The sequence below is a fragment of the Tympanuchus pallidicinctus genome, unplaced genomic scaffold (genome assembly GCF_026119805.1).
Source record: "Tympanuchus pallidicinctus isolate F22 unplaced genomic scaffold, pur_lepc_1.0 scaffold21, whole genome shotgun sequence".
NCBI classification, from domain to species: Eukaryota; Metazoa; Chordata; class Aves; order Galliformes; family Phasianidae; genus Tympanuchus; species Tympanuchus pallidicinctus.
The window spans coordinates 9,925,393-9,946,357 of record NW_026294733.1 but is presented as its reverse complement, the minus strand read 5'-3'; the positions used below and the strand labels follow the sequence as shown (position 1 = coordinate 9,946,357).

Genomic DNA, 20,965 nt, shown 5'->3' with positions numbered 1-20,965 from the left:
TTAAGCTGAACAGCCATTGCAGGCGTGTGAAACTGTCCGAGCCCTCCCCTGCCAATGCAGTCCTTGTGCTGCTCCAATGCCTGCTGTGCAGAAAGGAGTTACGACATGGCATCCATCAGAACAGACAGAACGCAGTATCGCACCATCACTACACAAACCAAGTTACTTCTGGAATGCACCTTCAGAAAATCAGTGCATTATTAATGCACACAAGCAATTACTCAGCAAGAGAGAAAGGACGGCATCTTCAGTAGTGAACTGAAGGAACGTCAGTCCTTCCAGGATGAAACCAGCCAGCACTTCAACCGCTTCAGAAATATTCTACACCCTTCTGCACACCCAATTCCGCCAAAAGAAGTCTTGCAAGAGGACATTTGTACAGACATGATGTCACTAAATCCATTCCTGACAAAGCCCTTGTACTGGTGCTGTACATCCATTCCAGCAGCAGCCCACAGGCCTCTCAGCAGCTTCACCACAGAAGTAGATCAACACGCACCCATTTCTAGTCCCTTGAAAGCTCTTACTGCAAGGAAGTCAAGTCTATCACATCAAGATACACTTTTTCCAGCACCTGTCACTAACTCACCAATGCATTTTAACTGAATGCATTGGTGAGAATGTGCTTCATGAAGCATTTCATCTACCCTCTACCTGATGATTAGTAAATACAACCAGAGATTGGGCAATCTCTCATCAGCTGATGCTACACAAGTTGGATGCTGTGGTATTTGGAATAGAAGCTTCCTAAGAAGATGAAATCCAGGTTATACGTAAAGTCTCTTGCTTTAACCTTCAGAAGCTTTTGTTTGCTGCTTTTTTATTACATTGATCTGGAAACTATGCCCATGCAGCACAAGTGTGCACACAAGTGATACACACGCCTGCCTGAATTCCACATGATGCAATAGCTCTTTATTCCAAAATCCATCAGAGAAAGTTTTGTCTCAAAGGGGAAGGGACAAAGTATGAAAGATACAGACTTGCTGGAGAGCATCCAAAGGAGGACCACAAAAATGATCCAAGGGACGGAACACCTTCGTGTGAGGACAGGCTGAGCTGGGGCTGTGCAGCCTGGGGAGAAAAAGGCTTCGAGGTGACTTGATAGTGGCCTGTCAGTATCTCAAGGGGCTGTAGGAAAAAACGGGACAGAGCCTTTAGTGGGGTCTGCTGTGACAAGACAATGGGAAACGGTTTCAGTCTAAAACAGGGGAGAGTTAGATTGGATATAAGTTGTTGTCCTCCCCCTCCCCCCACACAATGACATCTTTAATGATGTTACCATTTTGTTTAGAAAACACAGCTTAAATAAAGCCTAAAATCCTTCACTTTGGAAATCTCTGAAGCAGCTTGTTATCTATGCATTTTACCTTTAAGAAGAAAGAAACTAAACAAAAATCCTCGCAATGAAACTGAGGATATCCATTAAGTTTATGCTATCTTATTGAACATCATTCTAAATAGGCTACAGCGTATCAATCTCTTCCATATCCTTCCACCCAGCCAAAAGATCAATTTAAGGAAGGAGTCTGAAAGGAGACAGGCCAGACGGAAGGGAGGAAAAGTAAGTAGGTACCAGCACTCATGTGCCATTGCACTTTTATGTACTTGGGGAGCTAACAGCTAAAAGTCATGGAATGGCAAGGCATTGCTGTTTTATCAGTCTTAATTCAACGCTTAGTCTTTCATCATTGGGCCCTGATGCATGCTTTTTGTTGCAATATAAGTAAGAATGAATCCAAGGTTTGTTAGCCACTATGCTGCTGCAGGTTAGCACAACGCCAACACTGCTTTGCTCTGCAATGCTCGCTATTGAAGAAGGGCCCAGTGGTGCTGAGATGCTTCCTGAAGACAACAGCTCACCATGCTGCACCCTGAACATCTACTGCACAAAAGAAAGAGAAATAAAACTTTTATCTAATTCTGAACTGTTAACGCTGAAGGGGGGAAAAAATAAAAATCAAAGATCACTTCTTCTGTGAAGGCTGTTTTACATTCCTGTCGATGTCCCTTGACATTTTATAGACCTCAGATTGAACGCCTACAGAGATGGTTACTTTGGCAGGAATTGTACACACAGGGGGCATGATTCTGTTGCACAAAGGAGGAGAAAGGGCATTCTTCATCTTCTCAGTATTCCTGTTGCCCTACAGTTAGCTGTCAGTAGTTTGGGATGGGCAGTGTGTACGTTCTCCTCACAGCCATATATGAAAAATGCATGAACACGAAGTAAGAGCTGAACCACTCTATAACTTAAGAGTTATGTCAGCAATTACAGCTAGAACATGATGTAAGGAGGAAGAAAACATGAAAACAGCAAAGGCAGGATATTCCATTTTGTCCTGTAAATAGCAAGCAGCTAAAGGAGAGAGAACCATTACAGGACAATGTAGTTTTTTCCATAATTACACTTAGGTTCTCATAAATAACAGAGGCTGCTGATTTGTAAAAGAACACAATCAGAATGAAATAAAAGTAATACTTCTGGCCTGCCATCTCCTTTGAAAGCTGAGAGAAAAGTGGTCTGTGAGGTGGACAGTGAGGTGCATGGCAGCTGGCTGGGCAGCTGTGCAGATGGCAGCTCCCAAGGCTTCAGCAGCAAAACAGGAGAATGGGATCAAGTAGGACCCCATTGGGGTCATCCCTTGATCTAGGCATGGCCAATGCAGTCACTCTCCTGGCCAAACAGCAGTGATCACCATGAAAACGTGAGGAAAAAGCCCAAAGATAGCTGGATGGCATTTGGTATGGGATATTTATACCCACTGATCCAACTTTTAACTTGCAAAGTAAATGCTTTTTTTTGAATTGGTCAAGAAAGGTTGTCAAGTTTCCCAGTTTCAGCATGATTCAGTATCCCTGAAGAAATGTGTTTCTATAGAAGCATCACATGATTTTTGCTGAGAACTGGTTAGAAAACAGGAAAAAAAAAATAAAAAAAATAAAAAAATCAATGTGGAAAAAGCTGCTAGCCTCTACATCAGATCCAGCACTGCGGAGTTTGTTTTGCTTTCCTTCCTCGTTGGAAAAGGTTAAAACAATTCCAGAAATACCATCAACAGGGAATTCATAAGATACAGTTTTCCATAGAAATGACTGTGTTTCGCAGTACCTATAATAATCTTTTCAATAAACATCTTGACAGGTTGGGGGACACGATACTCTGCCATTTTCCACTTGCAAGTACTTAACTCTCCCCTCCAGAGCGGGAGACAGTGCAAGCGATAACAGAAGTGCAAATAAAGTATTAATCATAGAAATTCAAGAGCAGCAGCTTCACCATCTGGGAGGGTGGGACTGGTGCAGGGCAGAGACCTGAAAGAGCACAACCTCCAGCCCAGCTCTGTAAAGCACTAACAACTTTCTGACAAGCAGCCAAGGGACATGAGCACAAGGTGCAAACGAAAGGGTTTTATACAGCTGCGCTGCAAGGGAGCCCAGGCAGAACCCTGCAAGGGCAGCAACAGCTGCAACTGCAGTGGAAACCATACGTACCTGATGTAGGTGCTAACCAACCTGAGTACCAGAGCCAAACTGTGAAACCACAAGGAGACGGCATGCAGAGCCACAAATGCACACAGCAGTTCTACTCACACAGACACAGAGCTAAACGAGGAGCAAGGAAGTGTGAAGCTTCACGACATTGTGAGCAAATAAGAAATTTGTTTCACCAGAAAGGTCAGCAGTAGGACAGCTATGATAAACATCCAAGCTTGAGCAGGGCAGCACGCTCTTGTAAACAGAGCCATGAATAATTACAGCTTCTAACTGCATCACCCCATGGATCTGGAGGGTTGTGGCACAATCTCTGCTGCTAAACAAACCCCTGTGAGCTACAGGCTGGAACTGATTGTCTGAAGGAGTGCTGGATGCTGACTGCTACAGTGCTGGAGCAGCAATGGCACAAACAAATTCCTTGGGGAGCAGAATGACTGCAATTAATCCACCATGTCAAACTCTCTCCTTCTCCTTAGCAAGGCTGAAGCTGAGGAAAGCCACAGAGGCGGCTGTCAGAGCTAATCTGGAGAGACTCCTTAGGCACTAGCAAATGCCACCAGGCAGGGAAACAGAAGATCAAACACAGCAAACAAAGTTCATCACAGCCTCATTTGGGAGCCAGCAGCTCCCTGCACACAGGGCAGGCAGGGGAGCTCAATACGAGAGGGGACACCCTGAAAGCTCAAAGAAATTTGGATATTTCAAGAAGGACAACCTACAATTATTAGTTGAGCAGCTTTTTTAAAAGAAAAGCTGAATAATTATAAAGGCAAATATGCCTGAGCATCCGTGTCTTCAACTCCACTCGAGCAGGTGGAGAAGCAGTTTCACTGCAGCAGTGTGTTTGCAGCACATTATGTTCCACTACACCACTAACAAGGCACTCGAAAGTGTGACCATGCAATCCTTGAGGCTAAACACTTTTTCCTTAAAAATATAAGCAGACATCCATTTACAGATTTTACAGGTTTCTGTCTTTGCCATAAAAGAAGTTTTATAGTCTCTGCCACAGAAGCAGGTGCATAAAGTAATGGAGGTAATTTCTCTGGAACTTCCGTGAACATTTTCATTTATTTTTCATTCCCTAGTATTCAAAATAGGGAATGTTCTTACTTTCTTAATTTGCACTATACTTGCTATGACTAAACTGTACTATGTTGCTACTATGACACTACACTATACTATGACTAAAACAAAAACAAACAAAAAAGAACATCGAGGTAGGGAAGTGCTATAGAACACTGCAGAAAAACATGAGGAAAGAAAACTCATAAGCAGCATGATCCAGCCAGCACCTGCCATCAGGTATCCTCTGCTTAGCAAAAGCCAGCAATTCATACCTGAGGGCAGTGACAGGATGAGCTGCATCACAAAAGACAGCAGCAATGGGATCCCGCAGTAACAGGGCCCTGCAGAACACAGCATGGAAGCCCAGGTGCCCACCAGCCCGTACTTCTGAGCAGATGTGCTGTAAGCAGCAGTTGCACTTCTTTAACACCTCTCATTTCAGTCCCCCACATAGTTGTGAATAATCATCTTCCCTCTGAAATAAGTGAAGGAGGGGCACAGAAGTGACCTCCTATAGCAGTGTGCAGCTGCAGCCTCTATCACACCAACCCCAGGAAGCTCCCCAGCACCAAACCCTGTGCACCAGCACAGCTCAGAACCCTCAGAGAGGGAAGAAATCACTGTGGGGAAACCTGCTGGCTTGGTTATACTGAAGGCACACTGTGCTGAGGCTGACATCCAACCTGAATCTTTCCTCCTTCAACTTAAAGCCATTTCCCTGTCCTGCTGTTATCTACCCTTTCAAAGAGCTGATATAAACACACTGAGAGGATCAGTGCACTCAAAGATGCATTTCACTCCACTTATCTTCTGGATTTGGTACCTTGCTACAGGTGTTACTGTGTCAGTGCTGAACTAGTCCAACAGCACAGTGTGCAGATGCTCTGCATCTCTCTAATTTGAAGAAAGATGATTTATGAATGCTTCATATGTCTCTGGAGGACGGATGGTCAGCAAAGAAGCTGAGCTAAACTCATAAAACAGATGTACAGCCAGAACCAACTCTTGCATTACAGGGAAGGTTATTGTTCCCCAGCCATAAGTTAATACAGAATTCCCCCAGATGTTTTCCCAAAAGGCATGTAATGACTTCAATTGCTTGTGGATGTATTGCTACACTGAGGGACACAGAGCTTGGACTCAGCTCACTGCCTGGGATGTGGCTGTGTGTCAGGAGCTGCTTCCAGCTTCGTGAGACTGAGCGGCTCCCAGCACAGCACTGAGTAGCAGGGAGCCACAGCCAGAAGCCACAGAACCCAAAGAGAAAACAATGACAGCTCAGCATAAAAAAGCAGTGAGTTTTGCATGTTTCTATACCTATTAAGATCACAAAAAACTCGTCCTGTGCTTTTTAAGAACTTCCCTTTAGCTAATCACGTTTCAGTGCATGCTGATTCCACCTCCAGCACTTGGTTTGAATCAAACAGAACCAGTTAATGGAGAGTTCTGGAAAGCATAGACATTGCAGCAGGCACATCTCATCTCATCTGAGCTCCTCCAGCAGAGCCTTAGGGTACAGCTTCAGACAGCCTTGCTCCACCTGCATTTCAAGGGGGACGTAAAGATTAAGGGGGAAAAAAAAAAAAAATCAGAAGAATATTCTATCACTTGATGTTTTGTTAAAAAAATGCCCAACAGGGTTCTGCTCTGAGATGCAAACTGCCACTGACAGGTCTCATTTCAGTCATTTTGTTAATCCCTCAAATGAAGCATCTGCAAGAGCCAGGCCTCACCTCTAGAACATAGCTACCAAAGGGGAGCTTTGCAAACACACTCAGCTGCAGAGACTTCTGAAATTCTACATCTCCTGAGCTTCTATCTGCTGCTTTCCTCTTCACACATCTTGCTTCTTCTGTCAGACAAATGAAGAACTAGCACTCAGCTTTTTCTGAGGAGTACAAAGGAGTAAGTCAGCTCCAGAAGATGGAGTTTAATACTGGTTCCTACACCTCATCTTAGTGTTACTACACACAGCCCTGAGACAGCACACAGAACTCCTCTACCTCTGCAAGTAAAAAGAGAAATAATTTCTAGTGAATATAAATATACAAGAAATGTTTATGACATAGTATATTGTGGATGCCCCATCCCTGGAGGCATTCAATGCTGGATGTGGCTCTGGGCAGCCTGGTCTGGTGGTTGGTGATCTTCCACGTAGCAGGGGTTGAAACAGGATGATCATTGTGGTCCTTTTCAACCCAGGCCATTCTAGGATTCTATGATAACATATAAACACCCACTGTGCCTTCCCAATTATAGCTGTGCAGACCATTGAACAAGAGTGTAATGCCATCTTTAAGCATTTCCTAGTGATTGAAATCTGCATTGCACTCCATTAACAAGCACTTGTATTATGTCAGTACTACTACTTATACAAGTTATTAATTCCCAGTACAAGTGAAGAGTCAGAAGGAGAAAAACACAAGATCCTATAGTTTAATGAATATCAAATAAATGTGTCTTGGTCTCAAAATGAACTATTCTGCAGCAAGAAAAAAATTCCAGCAAAAACTCAAAGCCCAGAAGGTTGATAGTCATGCTCTGATCTGTCAGATAAGAGCAGCAGCTATCAGGCACTATGCGTATCAGTAATTATTACAGTGCTCCCTTAGAAGGAGCTGAGAAAATTCTTAAATCCTTCTACACTTGAATGGATCGAGTGATTGACTGATGACTGCAAACACACACGTCCCGAGCTGCTCAGCAAATGTAATTTAGGATTATTTGCTCACTTTTGCTCATTTCATCTGTGAGCAGACAAGTTTCCCACCTGCCACATATTTGACTTCACTGGAGAATCTTCAGGGGAAAGCAATTGCTCTGAAGAGTGCAGACATCAGAATTATAGTAATGAGATCTGGAAAGAAGGGATACAAGTGTTTGTGCTGTTAAAGAGGCAGCAATGCAACTGCCTCAGCATTTGACTTGACAGCTAGTTTTTAAGGTCAGCACTTCTACTGCTGTTGTTTGGAATTAGTTATTATTGCCAGGTATCTTAATTTATTTGTAAGTACACAACTGAACTGCAGTGCCACTCCAAGAGTAAGCTAAAAGCTCCTGTGACGCCCATTCTGCAACAGGGAATACCAGCACATATAATAACAAACACATAACAATTTGCCTCCTCTCATAGTGTAAGTACTGCTCGCATTGAGGCCAGTTTTCATATTTTTCCCAAGTCCCACAGGAGGATTCCTATAATTACATGGCAGCACCAACGATATGGTGGCAAGGTAGAAACTCCATCTCTCCTTGCTTTTCCCAGCCAAACAAATCACCTCTACCTTTTGTCAGCCTCAGCAAACCCATGCTTGGAGATACATGAATAAGTAGCACAGGGATTTCTATCAGTATTTCACCATGGCTGATGCTCTCCTGAACAAACTTGGTACAGTCAGCGATCTACGAACACACACAGCGAGTTGTGGGGATCGGTTTGGTTAAAAACCAAAAAATCTCATTTGTTTTATCAGTAAGTTCTTCTCTTTTGAAACTCACAGTGACACTCTGATACATCCATCCCCTTACAAATAAATAATTCAACCACCATGGCTCACTTAATTTCAGACATACGTACGCTTTCCTCACTTTTAAGAAAAGCCTTCTTCTTCAAGTTTGTTACACTGCAAAGATGAAGAGACCAAACTCCCCACTTCAGCACTTGAAAACAGAAACCTCTCTCCCCTCTCCATAAGCAGTAAAAGAAAAAAAAAAGGTTGGTTTGCTTCTGGTTCTTTGACTGAAGCGGCCGGAACAAACACAAAGCTTTTTCTGATTCACATTCAGAATTTATTTCCACTGCATCTTTAATTTGATGTACATGTCATTTTTTTAATTTTATTTTTTACTTACTATTTTATTTATTTTTACAGGTAAAAATATGTATTCATGCACCAAATTGTCAGCTGTACTTTTATTATCCCAACAGAGATTTTTCTCTCCCAGGCTGGCATTAAATTTGATTTCAAGAAAGAAAAAAAGTTAGCAAGGAAAACTAATCAAGAAAATGAGATAAGGTAACACACAAAGCAAAAATCACAGCTTCAGATCCTCTCTGGCTGTTATAATCCACTGAAAGCAAATGGATGTCCCCAGTAAAGCACAAAGCCCAATTCCCTCTCGGCAGTCTGTATGATTCCTAACACAGATGAAGACAACCCTGAGAAGCCAGCACACTGACAGACCACACTTTCCTCCCTCTGCCTACCTGCTGCTCACACTGCCTTCCCTGAAACCCACCCCAAAACAGGAGCTGCAGAACTGGGAAAGCTCTCTTACCGTCCGACAAGTCAATGAGCCCGAGGTAGTGCAAAAGTTTCAGAGAGGAGCACACCACCACCACAATGCCCAAAGTCTGCAGTCCCTCCGACTCGCCTTCAGCCCACATCCTTCAGGGCACCACGCAGATACCTGCTAGCGTGCCTGCAAACAGTCGGCAGGCATCTAAAGCTGAGAAATCCTCTGTTGGAAGCTTTCCTTCCCGATGCTCAGCCAAGTGCACGGCTCAGATCCTCTCCCCCTTATCCTCGCACTCCCCTCCGTCTCTCGTGCTCTCCCCTTTTCCCAGCTCTCCTCTTCCCCTCTCTCTCCTGCTCATCTTTTTTTTTTTTTTCCTCCCCTCTCTCATCTTTTAAACATCCAAGCAATTTCAACATCCCACAGTAACCTATGGTTTTATTTTCTTTCACTTTAGGGTAATTCTCTCAAGAGAATATTCTCCCAGCACAACTTAACACAGCGCTCCTACCCACAGTTGGTGTCTCACATGATGCTTATTGCTATAAGTACCTGGGATACCAGTCAATTTTTTGCACTGGGGATTTTCTTGGTAATCCTGGCAATTCTGAGCCTCTTCATCAGTGTCTTTTCTGTATTCATAGAACATGGCACACTGTAGGGATGGAAAATTTCTCCCTTTTTTAATCCTCCTCTTACTCCACAAGCAGGGAATGCACACAATGCCACTCTGACGTATTGGGGTACAGCAAACACTTGCCACTGACACATAGGCACCCATCAAGAGGACCCAAAAGCTTGCTGTTGCCCAGCAGCTCACCCAGGGAAGCATAACACACACGCAGATGCTGGGAAGGATCACTGCTGGCCTGGAACAAGCAGCCTCAGCAGGCAGCTAAGTAAGATAAACTACTGTGCTTTACACGTGCTCATCTTCACTATATTTCACTGGGCTGCTTGCATAGGGTAACACTGCAGGTTGTTTTCAAGTTAAGTCAATTACATGCTTCTGTTGTTTACTCATCTGTGGAGGTATTCAGCAGGATGGGTGTTTTATCAGGACAGCAGTTGCAAGACTGCAACACCATTAAAAGCCATGTTTTTCAAGCACGCTTTTAAGTAGAAGATGCTGGTACGTCCCACGTAGGATCTCCAGAAGGACAGAGGCTGCCAATGTTTTTCTTATTGCACAGGACCAAGGCTGTCACTTTCCTCACACTGTCCCCACACCACCAGCAGCCCCAGCACCCTGCTGCCTCTCTGCCTTAAGTTCCCACTGAACATAACATCCGGGCCAGAACCTCACAGGGATCCTGCACATCATGCAAACACTCAATTGCCAAAAACTGTTCATATTAATGTCAGGCTGGAGGTGCAGAGTACTCATACATACTTGAGTCATTAAGTACAGAATACTAATTGAATTTGAACTTTGTTTCTATATGCAGGTAGCCAAAAAAAATCATGCTTGCATTATTCATGCGTGTTCTGTCACTGGCTTCTACCTATGCAGAGCTCAGCAGCACGTTAACAAAGTTATTTCTATTGATGAACATTTTAAGCCAAACAATTTCTTTTGTTCTGTGTAGCATCTAACACATTAGGCTGTCATTTCCCTGATTGCTGGGCTGGCTATGATGCCACTTATGGTTGTTTGCAGCCAGCTGGGAAAGAATGCAGAGGGATTTCTTCCATTCATGACCACCATGTCTCTATGGCAATCACCTTGCAGCCAGTAGCTCTGCCCAGAGGCTGTTTCCCTCTCCTCATTTCCTAAAGCTTCCCTCCTTCTAGTCATTTGGCCCAGTATCAGCTGCCTGTTACCAACCCAGGAACTGGAATTTCCTTCTGCTGGGACACGTTAGCACTGCATTGTGCTGACTTCTAGAAACTGCTGTTGGGTGCCAACAGATAAAACATGAGGTTCCTCCAGCTAAGCAGCCACGCACTGATGTTATGGTGGTTAATTAAACCTTATTAGCTTTCTACTGCTATTTAATCATACAAATCACAAGTGACTGACTACAGAATTGGCTACAGATGCTTACTGCTGACAAACTCTGTAGACCCTTGCGTTCTTACCACTTTAAGATATAATCTAAGACAGCATCTTTCAACAGAAGGTTCCCTCCTACCTTGGCCCATTACTTACAGCAGCACTCATTCTCTACAACAGTACTGAGCTGAGAGGAACTGATTCTGATTTAAGTTGGATAAAGGATCCTCAGTACAGTGCTCCAACTGAAATCTGCACTGAAATAGAGTTCCACCAACATTTGACAAGAGATAGAAATATTAAATAAGAGCTTATGAGGTGTTTTATTTCAATTGCTCATGGAACGAAGGAAAAACCCAGCTGAATCAATGCCAAATAGTTGGACTCAGAATTTGAGTTCTTTGGAATAAATATTCTACAGCCTAGAGACATTCTGCAGATCTGCAGCAGCTTTTGGATGAATGCTTCCCAAACACTGGAAAAAAACCTGCAGTAAAATACATCTTGCTATTCTCAGAGAGAATAACTCAAGGGCCTAAATGGTTTTAAGTAGGACCACACAAAAGGAGCACAAACTCAAGCGTTGCCATTGAAAACAAGCTTTGTAGAACAGCAACTGAAAGAATGCTGCTTTGTTGCATGTGGACAAACTTACGCTTCCTACGAAGGAGTAAAGCAGCTTCATTTTTGCAAAATGATAAAGAGGAATGAAAACAGGCATCAGTTCTTCCTAATGCCTAGCATATGCAACTCTGACATACAGCATTAGGGGCTGAGTGGCTCCATGAACTGTGAACGAGGTTTGTGCTGGATACGCACAACACACACCCCTTGTGGGAACATAAAGAACTTCACAGTGATCAATCAAAACAACAAACAATGAAAAGAACTTTGTGGTCATAAAAGAATTGCAGTGATGCTCACATCAGTGACCTACGTAATCTACAGTCAGCTTTTAAAATTGGTTAGGGAAAGATGTTTCACATGAAGGTGCAACTACACAGCAAAACAGAATAACTTCCCATAGTCCATGGCTGAGCTGTTAGGACTTTATTTATGCTTTCCAAAGAGGAGGATTCATCTCCTTGCTCCATTTTAAAACAAAAACAGCACAAAAGTTTCTCATTACTCACACCTGTTAAAAAACTCCAATGGTTTTTCTATGATTAGCCTGGTATAAAACCCCAGATATAAAGTTTGTCACTTTGATGGAATACTCCTTTGTGTTTGTGCTAGATAAAGAATAAATCGGAACATCTGATTGATTCTTCCCGTACAGCACTTCATTTCAAGCATCTCTAGAACAACTGTGTTTATGGATCTTCCTTCTCTTCATGGCAGTCCTGAACAGCCTTCCCACACAGCTACTTGGCCATAAATCTATTTCTACTGCAGATCTGAAGTTCTTCTACCTCTGCCGTATTTTAAAAACACATCATGAGATCACTCGTACTACTGCAGGTAGCTATAACATCAGAAATATGAATTTACTACTCCATATATCCTTCTGCAATACAATTTGCATTATGAAGTTGGAGGGAGGCCAGGTGTGTGTGGGGAATTAGTGCTGTTTTCATTTTCAACCAAGCAGACCAAAATGAAAACCAGCTGTTTCTTGGATGTGATTTTTAACACACCCAAACAACGATATTAATGCATCTGGATTTTAATCAGCCTGGCTTGGTCAGCTGGTTCATCTGCCCCTTTCACCATATGTGGTGAAACCCACTTTTTTTTCCCCCCTCATACTTCTCTGACTAGCCCTAAGGAATTTCTGTCATCTGCAAGTTATGTGAAAGATAACTGTAGATCATGATAAAAAAATCATACCACAGTCATTGGCAGACTGGTACCCCAGTTATACCAGTTCAGCTAACAGCCATGTGGAAACAACAGGCTCAATGCCCTACCTGCTTGCAACCACTTTCACACCACGCTGACCCCTCTGCCTGCATATTAGTTTGGCCTTGTATCCTGTTTGTGTTCTCCAGCAGCTGTCCATCAGTGTTTTTCTAAGTCCTGGCTAATTAGCAGTTATTTTGTTACTAGGGAGACATTCTGCATAATGCTAGGCGAACCACAGATGCCCCATTGGTTTGGTTCAGATGACACCGAAGGAGCTCAGGTCTCAGCCTGCTGCTTCCTCCTTTGTGAGCTCAGGGAAGTAACCAGCAGATGAACACCCCTTCTGATACACTGTATATTTTTCTACCATAACAGAAACAGCTTTAACTCCATCAGAAGGTTTCCCCTTGGTTAGTTCTTCTGATTCACATGAATAAGCCGCTTCCTTCACTCTGAGGGCTTTCCTACTTGCTAGAAGGTCACAGCAAGTGATCAAATACAGCCTTACTGACATCTCCATAGGTTGCAGCTAGAAGCAGACAGCACGTCCCACCCCAGAGTACCACAAACCACTGACTTGGTTTTGCTCAGGACCCCAGGAAAAGAGGGGCTGAAGTTCCAGCAAGCCTCCTGGCAAGCTGCAAATCATGGGAAACCAGCAACTAATGAAAGAATCATGCAACCTTGAAGAAACAACTTGAACCAGTTTACTTGCACACCATCTGAAATTGGGCAGCATAATCACAGAATCACAGAATTGTAGGGGTTGGAAGGGACCTCCAGAGATCATCGAGTCCAACCCCCTGCCAAAGCAGGTTCCCTACAGCAGGTCGCACAGGTCGGCATCCAGGCAGGTCTTGAACATCTCCAGAGAAGGAGACTCCACCACCTCCCTGGGCAGCCTGTTCCAGTGCTCCGTCACCTCACTGTAAAGAAGTTCTTGTGCACATTTGTGCAGAACTTCCTATGCTGCAGTTTCCAGCTGTTTCCCCTTGTCCTGTCTCCACTCACCACTGAAAAGAGCCCAGCCTCGCCATTCTGCCCCCCACACCTTAGATATTTATAGACCTGGATCAGGTCCCCTCTCAGCCTTCTTTTCTCAAGGCTGAACAGAACCAGTTCACTCAGCCTTTCTTCATAGGAGAGATGTTCCAGGCCCCTTGCCATCCTTGTGGCCCTCCGCTGGACTCTCTCGAAGAGATTCCTGTCAATAAGTACAATATATAACTATTCCTGGAGCTCATACTAGGAGGTGAGCACTATTCTCACTGGTAAATAATACACATCACTGGTGGGAGTAAAGCACAGACAAAAGAAACAAAATTGTGGCTGCCATTACTTTCACTGGCAGGAATCACAACAGGCTCCATTACTTTCTTCCCTACTAACTACTTTCCACCTATTTCTCTTCACTTTTTTTTTTTTTTTTTTTTTTTATAAGCAAACCAGCATAGCCACCAGAACCACAGCCCACACCAACTGCCTCTCAGGATTGCAGGACACTGGCTGCTCCCAGGAGCCACGCAAGCAGTTCTCCAGCACCACACTTGTGTTTGCAGTGCAGCTGGCTTCAGCTGGATGAACCACTGGCAGCTGCTTACTGATGCCTGCTACACTACAAAAGGAGCTGGGGAAAGGCATGAAGACTTTTCTTTGTCCTACTTTCCAAACACACAATGAAAGTTGAGGACACACACCGAGAAGAAATTAGGTGAGAGGAAGCAAGAAGTCAGAAGGTAGCACAGCACAAGAGGGTATTTCAAGCCTAAAATAAGGAACACTAAAACCATGTGATGTGATCAACAGATCTAGGAAGGACTGAATTAAGGCTATATGTACTCTGAAACCTCACACAGAAGTCTAAAACCTGACATTTTAGTTGAACCACGGGCTGTATTCCCATACAGAAGAAGCACCACAGCACCAGCACGCATCCAGTTGACCTGCACTGGGTTCCACATCACAGCTGAGCACTTTCCTGGAGCCCACACTTGGATGTGAGCACTCTTCTCTTCAAACGCTTCACCAGCAAGAATTTTACCTTTATGTCACCTTGCTAATAACTGACAAGATGCTCCTTCTGACCAGATCTTTTCTTATTTCAATCTTACTGGCCTTCCTCCAAGCTGTCCAACTGCTGCCCACAGTCAAAATACACAGGCTGCTCTGTCAAGGAGTGCATTGTCTCAAATGTGAGACAATCAGCAATACTTTGTAGACAGTTCTACATTTGGAAGCATTCCTTTGGACAGAACCAGAAGCTGTTTGCTTTCTAAAATGAATGCCCAGGAATGTTTTCTAGCTGACAACGTGGCCTGGAAGCAAGTATTTCAACTTGACATAGGAAGTTAGGAGATGAATAACACTGTAATCTGTGAAGGCAAAATACAAGCTGTTATCACTCCTGATTTAGACGCAGGTGGCCTGGAAGACAAGAACAAGGGTTCCTGTTGAGATCCCCCAAGCTATCCAAAGAGCTGTGTCTCGACCACTCTGGGCTTTCACTCTTTGCAGTAGCCATTGCCTAATACTGGTTTAGAACTTTCAGCACAGAAATAACTCCTGTGCTAAAGTACTCTTAACTATAATGCTTATTAATTATAATTAGCAAATTAGCCAATTTTACCTCCAACTAGAGTATTAGTTTTGTTAGAAAGCTCTCAATACATTTATTTGTATTATTCCTCTGAGTCTCAGGTAGCTCCATTATTGTAACAACCCATATTGGCTATGGGAGGTGCAACTCAGGAGACAGAAAAAGATTCACCTCTCAAAACTGAGTGGGACAAGACCATGTTCTTCAGAGAAAGATCCTGAGCATGGACCAAGACATTTGGCTGCAGGCTGCTTCAGTTCATTGCTGCCATCCAAAATCCTTTTGTTACCCCAGGAAATGCCAGACTTAATGCCAACAACACAAGCTTCTGTCTTACCTCAAAGCACTTTCAACTAAGGTGCAGAACATTTAGATTCTAGTCGTCTATTTCTTTCAAAGTTCAGACTGTAAAACATGTAACAGAGCACTTTCAGAGGAGAAAACAACTGGGCTGTTTTCCACTGTGGTCTAATCAGTAAGCATGGATGGGCTATCCTCCATCTAATTAGTAAGCAAGGAAGGTTCTGGTTTGCACCTCTGAAAGTTGCAGATCTGACTGCAGAATAGGATTAAAAATGTCACCATCTGGGAAAATACACTTTGGGAATGTTTCACACATGGACTTGATGGATATCAGACTTCAGATGCAATTCAGCCCAGGAGGACATAGCAGCAGGGATGGTACAGTTCACACCTTTGAGATGAGTAAGATGTAGCATTGGTCAGAAGGGAAACAGAATCCCAGTAACCATGAAAGAGCAGTAAAGAAATGCAGATTTGGAGCTGTGGGAGTTTTGTCAGCTACAAGTTTGGAGAAGTAAGAAGAAAGCCAGGAAGACATCCGTCCCTCTGAAAAGCCTCCAAACTACAGTGAGTGTCACAAGACACAGTTCTGATCATGGCACCGATGTCAACCCAGCAGTGACAAGCAGCTCACTGCTGCCATTGTTCTGGGAACATAATAAGGAGTAGGATTACCACTCCACCTGCAGTAATGCACAGAACTTCGTCAGCCACGTTATCATCACAGCTCTGGTGATCTCTAGTCCACGCACTGGCTTCTCACCCACTTTAGCTTTTAAGTAGTGAACTAAAAAGTAAGTCTGCTTGGTAGATTTCCAACCCTCCCCTGCATCCCTCGCTGCTCTAGTGGAATACCACCATCTTATTTCACACGAAAATGATGTAAAATATTGCCCAGTAAGGATCACCTCATTCATTCTCCTTGGTTAAAACATACTCATTACAAGCTTAAGCACTGAACTGCGCCTCTCCACTTGTAGAATGCTGCTCCTGTCTGTTACACTAACCAACCTTTTCTTACCACTCTTCATGACGTTCTGGATTTCTTTTTAAATAACCTCAAGGAATGAATTAGCCACAAGCACATGGCTTATTAAGCAAGCCTATATTTTTCACTTATTGATCTGTTGCAAGAGGAAATACCTTTCAATGTCCTCATTGACTCTTGGCTAAGATCTTTTCTTAACTGTACCATCGACACAAGACTTGCGTTTCAGTTTTTATCATCAGTAATTTGTATTTCTATTTCCCCCCAGCCTGAAAGGAGGCTTCATTTAATTGCTCATTTGCATAATTATTCACAAAAAGAAAGCATCACAAAAAATTACTAATAGGAGATCAGACTAATATATTCACAAAAAAAATTACAGAACAGTACAAAACTAAATGTTTTACATGCTTCATCATCTCAAATCACCCCTGAAGTGTTTGGAAACCCAGTCCAAGCAGCAAAAAACTCAGTAATTAATACTTCGCAATTAAACAAATCAAGAACAAAAAGGTCAGTTCATAGAGAATGTCTCCTTGAACAGAAGTTTTCCAAAAATAATATCAAGTGTATAAAGTACAACACAGGCAACAAGAAAGGGAAAAGGGAAGGGGGAGAACTTATGGAGGACTGTGAGCACAGTGCTAGCTATTAGGACCATGGCAGCAGTTTCACATCATTTACACTCTGCGAAGCAGTCAACACAGACTGCCCCTGCTTCACAGCAGTGCTGTACCTGCTCCTCTAGTGGCAGCACAATAAACCCTGCTTCTCAGCCCAGTACAGCAAGGCTGAAACTCATAGAAATGTGGAGGTCTGACCAATAAAGGGCTTGATGATAAGCAGTAATACAGGTGCATGTGACAAACTACAGAAAGGATGCTAAAGCTAAGCAATAGCCATGCATGATGTCCTCCTTCCAGCCCCTGACCTTATGTGAGTATTTTAAGTACTCAATTACCAAGCTGGACTTCAGTGATGGAGCCAGCTTGCTGCTCACGTTGCTGCCACGCAGCAATGCGCCAACAGCCCACGCCTGTCTGTACTGGGGGGCTGGAAAGAGAAGGGAAAAAAACAAACAGCCTACAGAACCCATAGGCTACCTCTTCAAGGAATGAGGGGATCAAGAAGCAATGTAAAATGCTGACTGCACATCAAAAGTTAACTAGATGCATGGAAATCAGCAGTAGGGAAAGTGAAGGTGCCAGGGATTTTCAGCAAGCAGATTTACACTTACAAATTAAGCTGAAAATCAAGGACAAAGGCAAACTGAAGGAGATTTATGACTATAGTGTCATGAGCTCATTTCCCAGGCAGTCAGCAGCGGGCAGATCCAGAGCAGGGCCAGGATGCACAGCATCACACAGCTCTGCACCTCTCCCAGTGCTGCAGTGACCCTCCCACAGAGCTCAGTTAAGCATATATGTTTATGATGGTCCAGAGCATTGATTTGATGCTTTCACAGAACTGTGTCTACTTAAATATTCCTGTCAGCTTGCTGAATGGGACATACTCTATTTAAAGGAAAGGGATATGCTACAGTACACTACTTTCCTTCCCTGTCAGTATAATTAAACTGCAGCTTGTTAATTGCAAGTTACACCCTTGTGGGAAAAAAATACAATGTTTAATTACCAGTATTGAACTAAATATCCATTTGAATAAATCAGTGGGTGCCACACTACTGCTCAAACACTTCACAGCTCAGGCCCAGAAAGTAATGCACTTACATTAAATGAAAGGATGTTTCAGCTGCCAGGACTTGGGCAGTTCTGAACTCTTTCAGCAAGACAAAACCCAAAACAAAGCACTGATGCCAAATTATGTCTGTAGGTTTTGGAGTTGACAGTTTAGTTAGTCTAAAATACAAAACACTTCAGTGCATTACAAACCCTTGGCTAGAGCTTGCTCTATCCTTTGGTGTTTTACATTCACAGTAACTAACTGTAGTTAATTCATTTGTCAATCACTGTCAAACCACACACTACAACAAAAGTGTTTTAGCATTGCTAATTCCACAGTTGCAACATAAGAAGTTAACTATTGATATAAATGCCAGAGATATATCACTATTCAGCCACTTCCAGAGATGGTAAAAACAGAGCACCCAACTGTTTCTTCTTCAGCAAGGAAGTACTGAGCAGTACCCTCTTGCAGTTAGCAATGAAGCAAGAAGGTAAAACATTTGCTATACAAAGAAAAGCAGAAGTACAACTTCCAGCAGATAAAATCACTCTGCAAGGCTGGGCTTCTTGCAAGAGACGTAGAGTTCTTTGTTGCTGGAGATCCAACCATCTGAGCAACTCGAGGATTAATGTGCTTGAAAAAACCAGGATTGTCCAGGCTGGTAATACATCCCTCTTTTTTTCTACCCTCCATTCCAGTTTTTTTTGTTTGCTTGCTTGTTTTTAAATAACATTCAGCTGTGAGAAAAGCTAGGCCTCTGACTGGGCACAGACTGACCCAACTGGAACAGAAGCTAGGCTTGCTTTGTTTTGCCATTTTACTTGCAAGGCCTTCTTACAAGAAGTAACATTGAACCAACCAAGGGACCTCAGCCACTCTGCACACATCTTGTTCTCCAGACCCTCCACCATCTGAGCAGCTCGTTTTTGGAGGCTCCACTAGGCCAGCAGTGCTGAGCCTGGTACACCCCTACAGGATGGCTGGCCCCTTCAATGGCCAGGGCACACTGTTTGCTCTAGACTCAGCTTACCTGCTTGATTTCACACAAGCATATAAGAAAACTGTCATGTATTCTGCTGAATTGATCGGAACAGATCACAGAATTTTCTAGCATCTCGTGTGCTGCACACATTGCAGAGTTACCATCTTTTGTGCTAACATGCACAGAAATAAGTCTCCCTGTGTACTTCTCCTGAATGTCAAGTAGGCAGTCTGGAGCTGTTAGGATATAAGCTCACAGACATCCAAGCACTAGCAAGCATTAATATTTAGGTTTATTCAGGCCTGGGCATAAACTGCTTTCCAGTGGGAAACATATACATCTTTCTGAACACCAGAAGAGTGCCTGGAGAGCCTGCTAAGAAACAACAAACATCATCTCAGTGCACTGTCCCAAATCTAAATTCGGGATTTAAATTTTCACTGCTATAATTCTAGAAAGAGAACACGTAGTTAGCATATTTATTCAAAACATTCATTTCAGTTTATGCAGTAATTGTGCTTAGAAGGGGCATTAGGCACTGCAGATTGGGAAACACCACACAGCAGCCTAAAATTCATCGTCAGCTGAGGACTGCAGTTGTTACTTGTTTATGGTGATGCTAACTGCACAGACACTCAGTTGGATTTAACTGCACATCATTTTAGGCTTTGTTTTTGGTCTCTATGCTACCATTCCAAAGCACAGACAATCAATTAAACGTGCCAGAAAACATGTAACTGACAAAACTTAAACAAGGGTTTTACTTGAAAGGAAAACCAAGCTATACAGATGTGAAAGATTCCAACTTGCATTGTAATGAATTGTCAGAGCTGAGTTTGAGCCTTAACAGGAGCTATTTCTTTAATACCTCTCCCTCAGTGGGGAGAAAGGAAAGGATGCAGACACTCACACATACAGCCCCACAGCACAGGAGCAGGATAAACTCTTCATGCTTTGTATCAAAAGCAAACAGTCAGGAAGGCAGAGGCCCAATGCAGTTTGGTGGCGGCTGGCTGCAGGAGCACCAGAACCATCAACATGACCAGGGCAGGGAGGCACACACAGTCCTCTTCTGCACCTTCGCATGCTGCCTGAATACACTTACTTGTACTAATAGTCCTTTGAGAATAAAGCCATATTTCTGTCCCCTTTATTCTTCTCTTGGGTAAATGTGTCAGCACTGCTTTGTTACTGGAATGGACATTTTCTTCTTGATGTTCAAAGATTGCCTGCCTGAAATGCTGTTATGAGATTCTGCCCTCCTGGTACTCCTCAGTTATTGCTGGGCCGTCAACTTGTCTATCACTCTACCCCATTAACCACTAATAGGCTGCCAGTGCCTGCTTTTGCTTGTTCCTACCAGCCAACTGTGAGTCACAAAGAGACAGAAGAGACGAATGTTAGCTTTAGATCTGGGAAGCCTTGTAGTTCAGCTGGAGAGAAGCAAAACCACATCCAAGTCACAGAAACCAGAATGCCCCAAGTATGTTTTAGGGCCCAGACAGGAGGTGTGCGCTCATCCCGAGCTTCCCCTTTTTGCAAGTGGGCTTATGGCATGGTCTCAGAGGGCTCTTACAAACTAAGCATGCTAAACACTGCACTGTGTGGGCACTTAAGACTCCTGAAGCAGGACTAGAAAGGTAATAACTTGGCAAACAAAATGTGCAAAAAAGCATGATACAACAAATTGAAGCCACTTAATAGCTACTGTTGTCAGCTCAGTGCAAGAAAGCAACTGTGTCACAGATGCTTAACCCCCTTACGCAG

General features: G+C 43.4%; 1 protein-coding gene across 6 annotated transcripts in view; it reads right to left on the bottom strand.

The window, feature by feature from the left end:
- KCNIP1 (potassium voltage-gated channel interacting protein 1) overlaps window positions 1-20,965 on the bottom strand; it is a 302,655-nt gene that overhangs the window by 29,160 nt on the left and 252,530 nt on the right. Inside the window, exon 1 of one of the 6 annotated variants that reach the window (XM_052684937.1) lies at window positions 8,845-9,075. The exons of the other annotated variants lie outside the window; for them this stretch is intronic. Coding sequence (XP_052540897.1) covers window positions 8,845-8,953 — 109 coding nt within the window. The 5' untranslated portion in view covers window positions 8,954-9,075. Of the gene's footprint in view, window positions 1-8,844; window positions 9,076-20,965 lie in introns of those variants that run through there. 6 annotated transcript variants of the gene reach the window in all.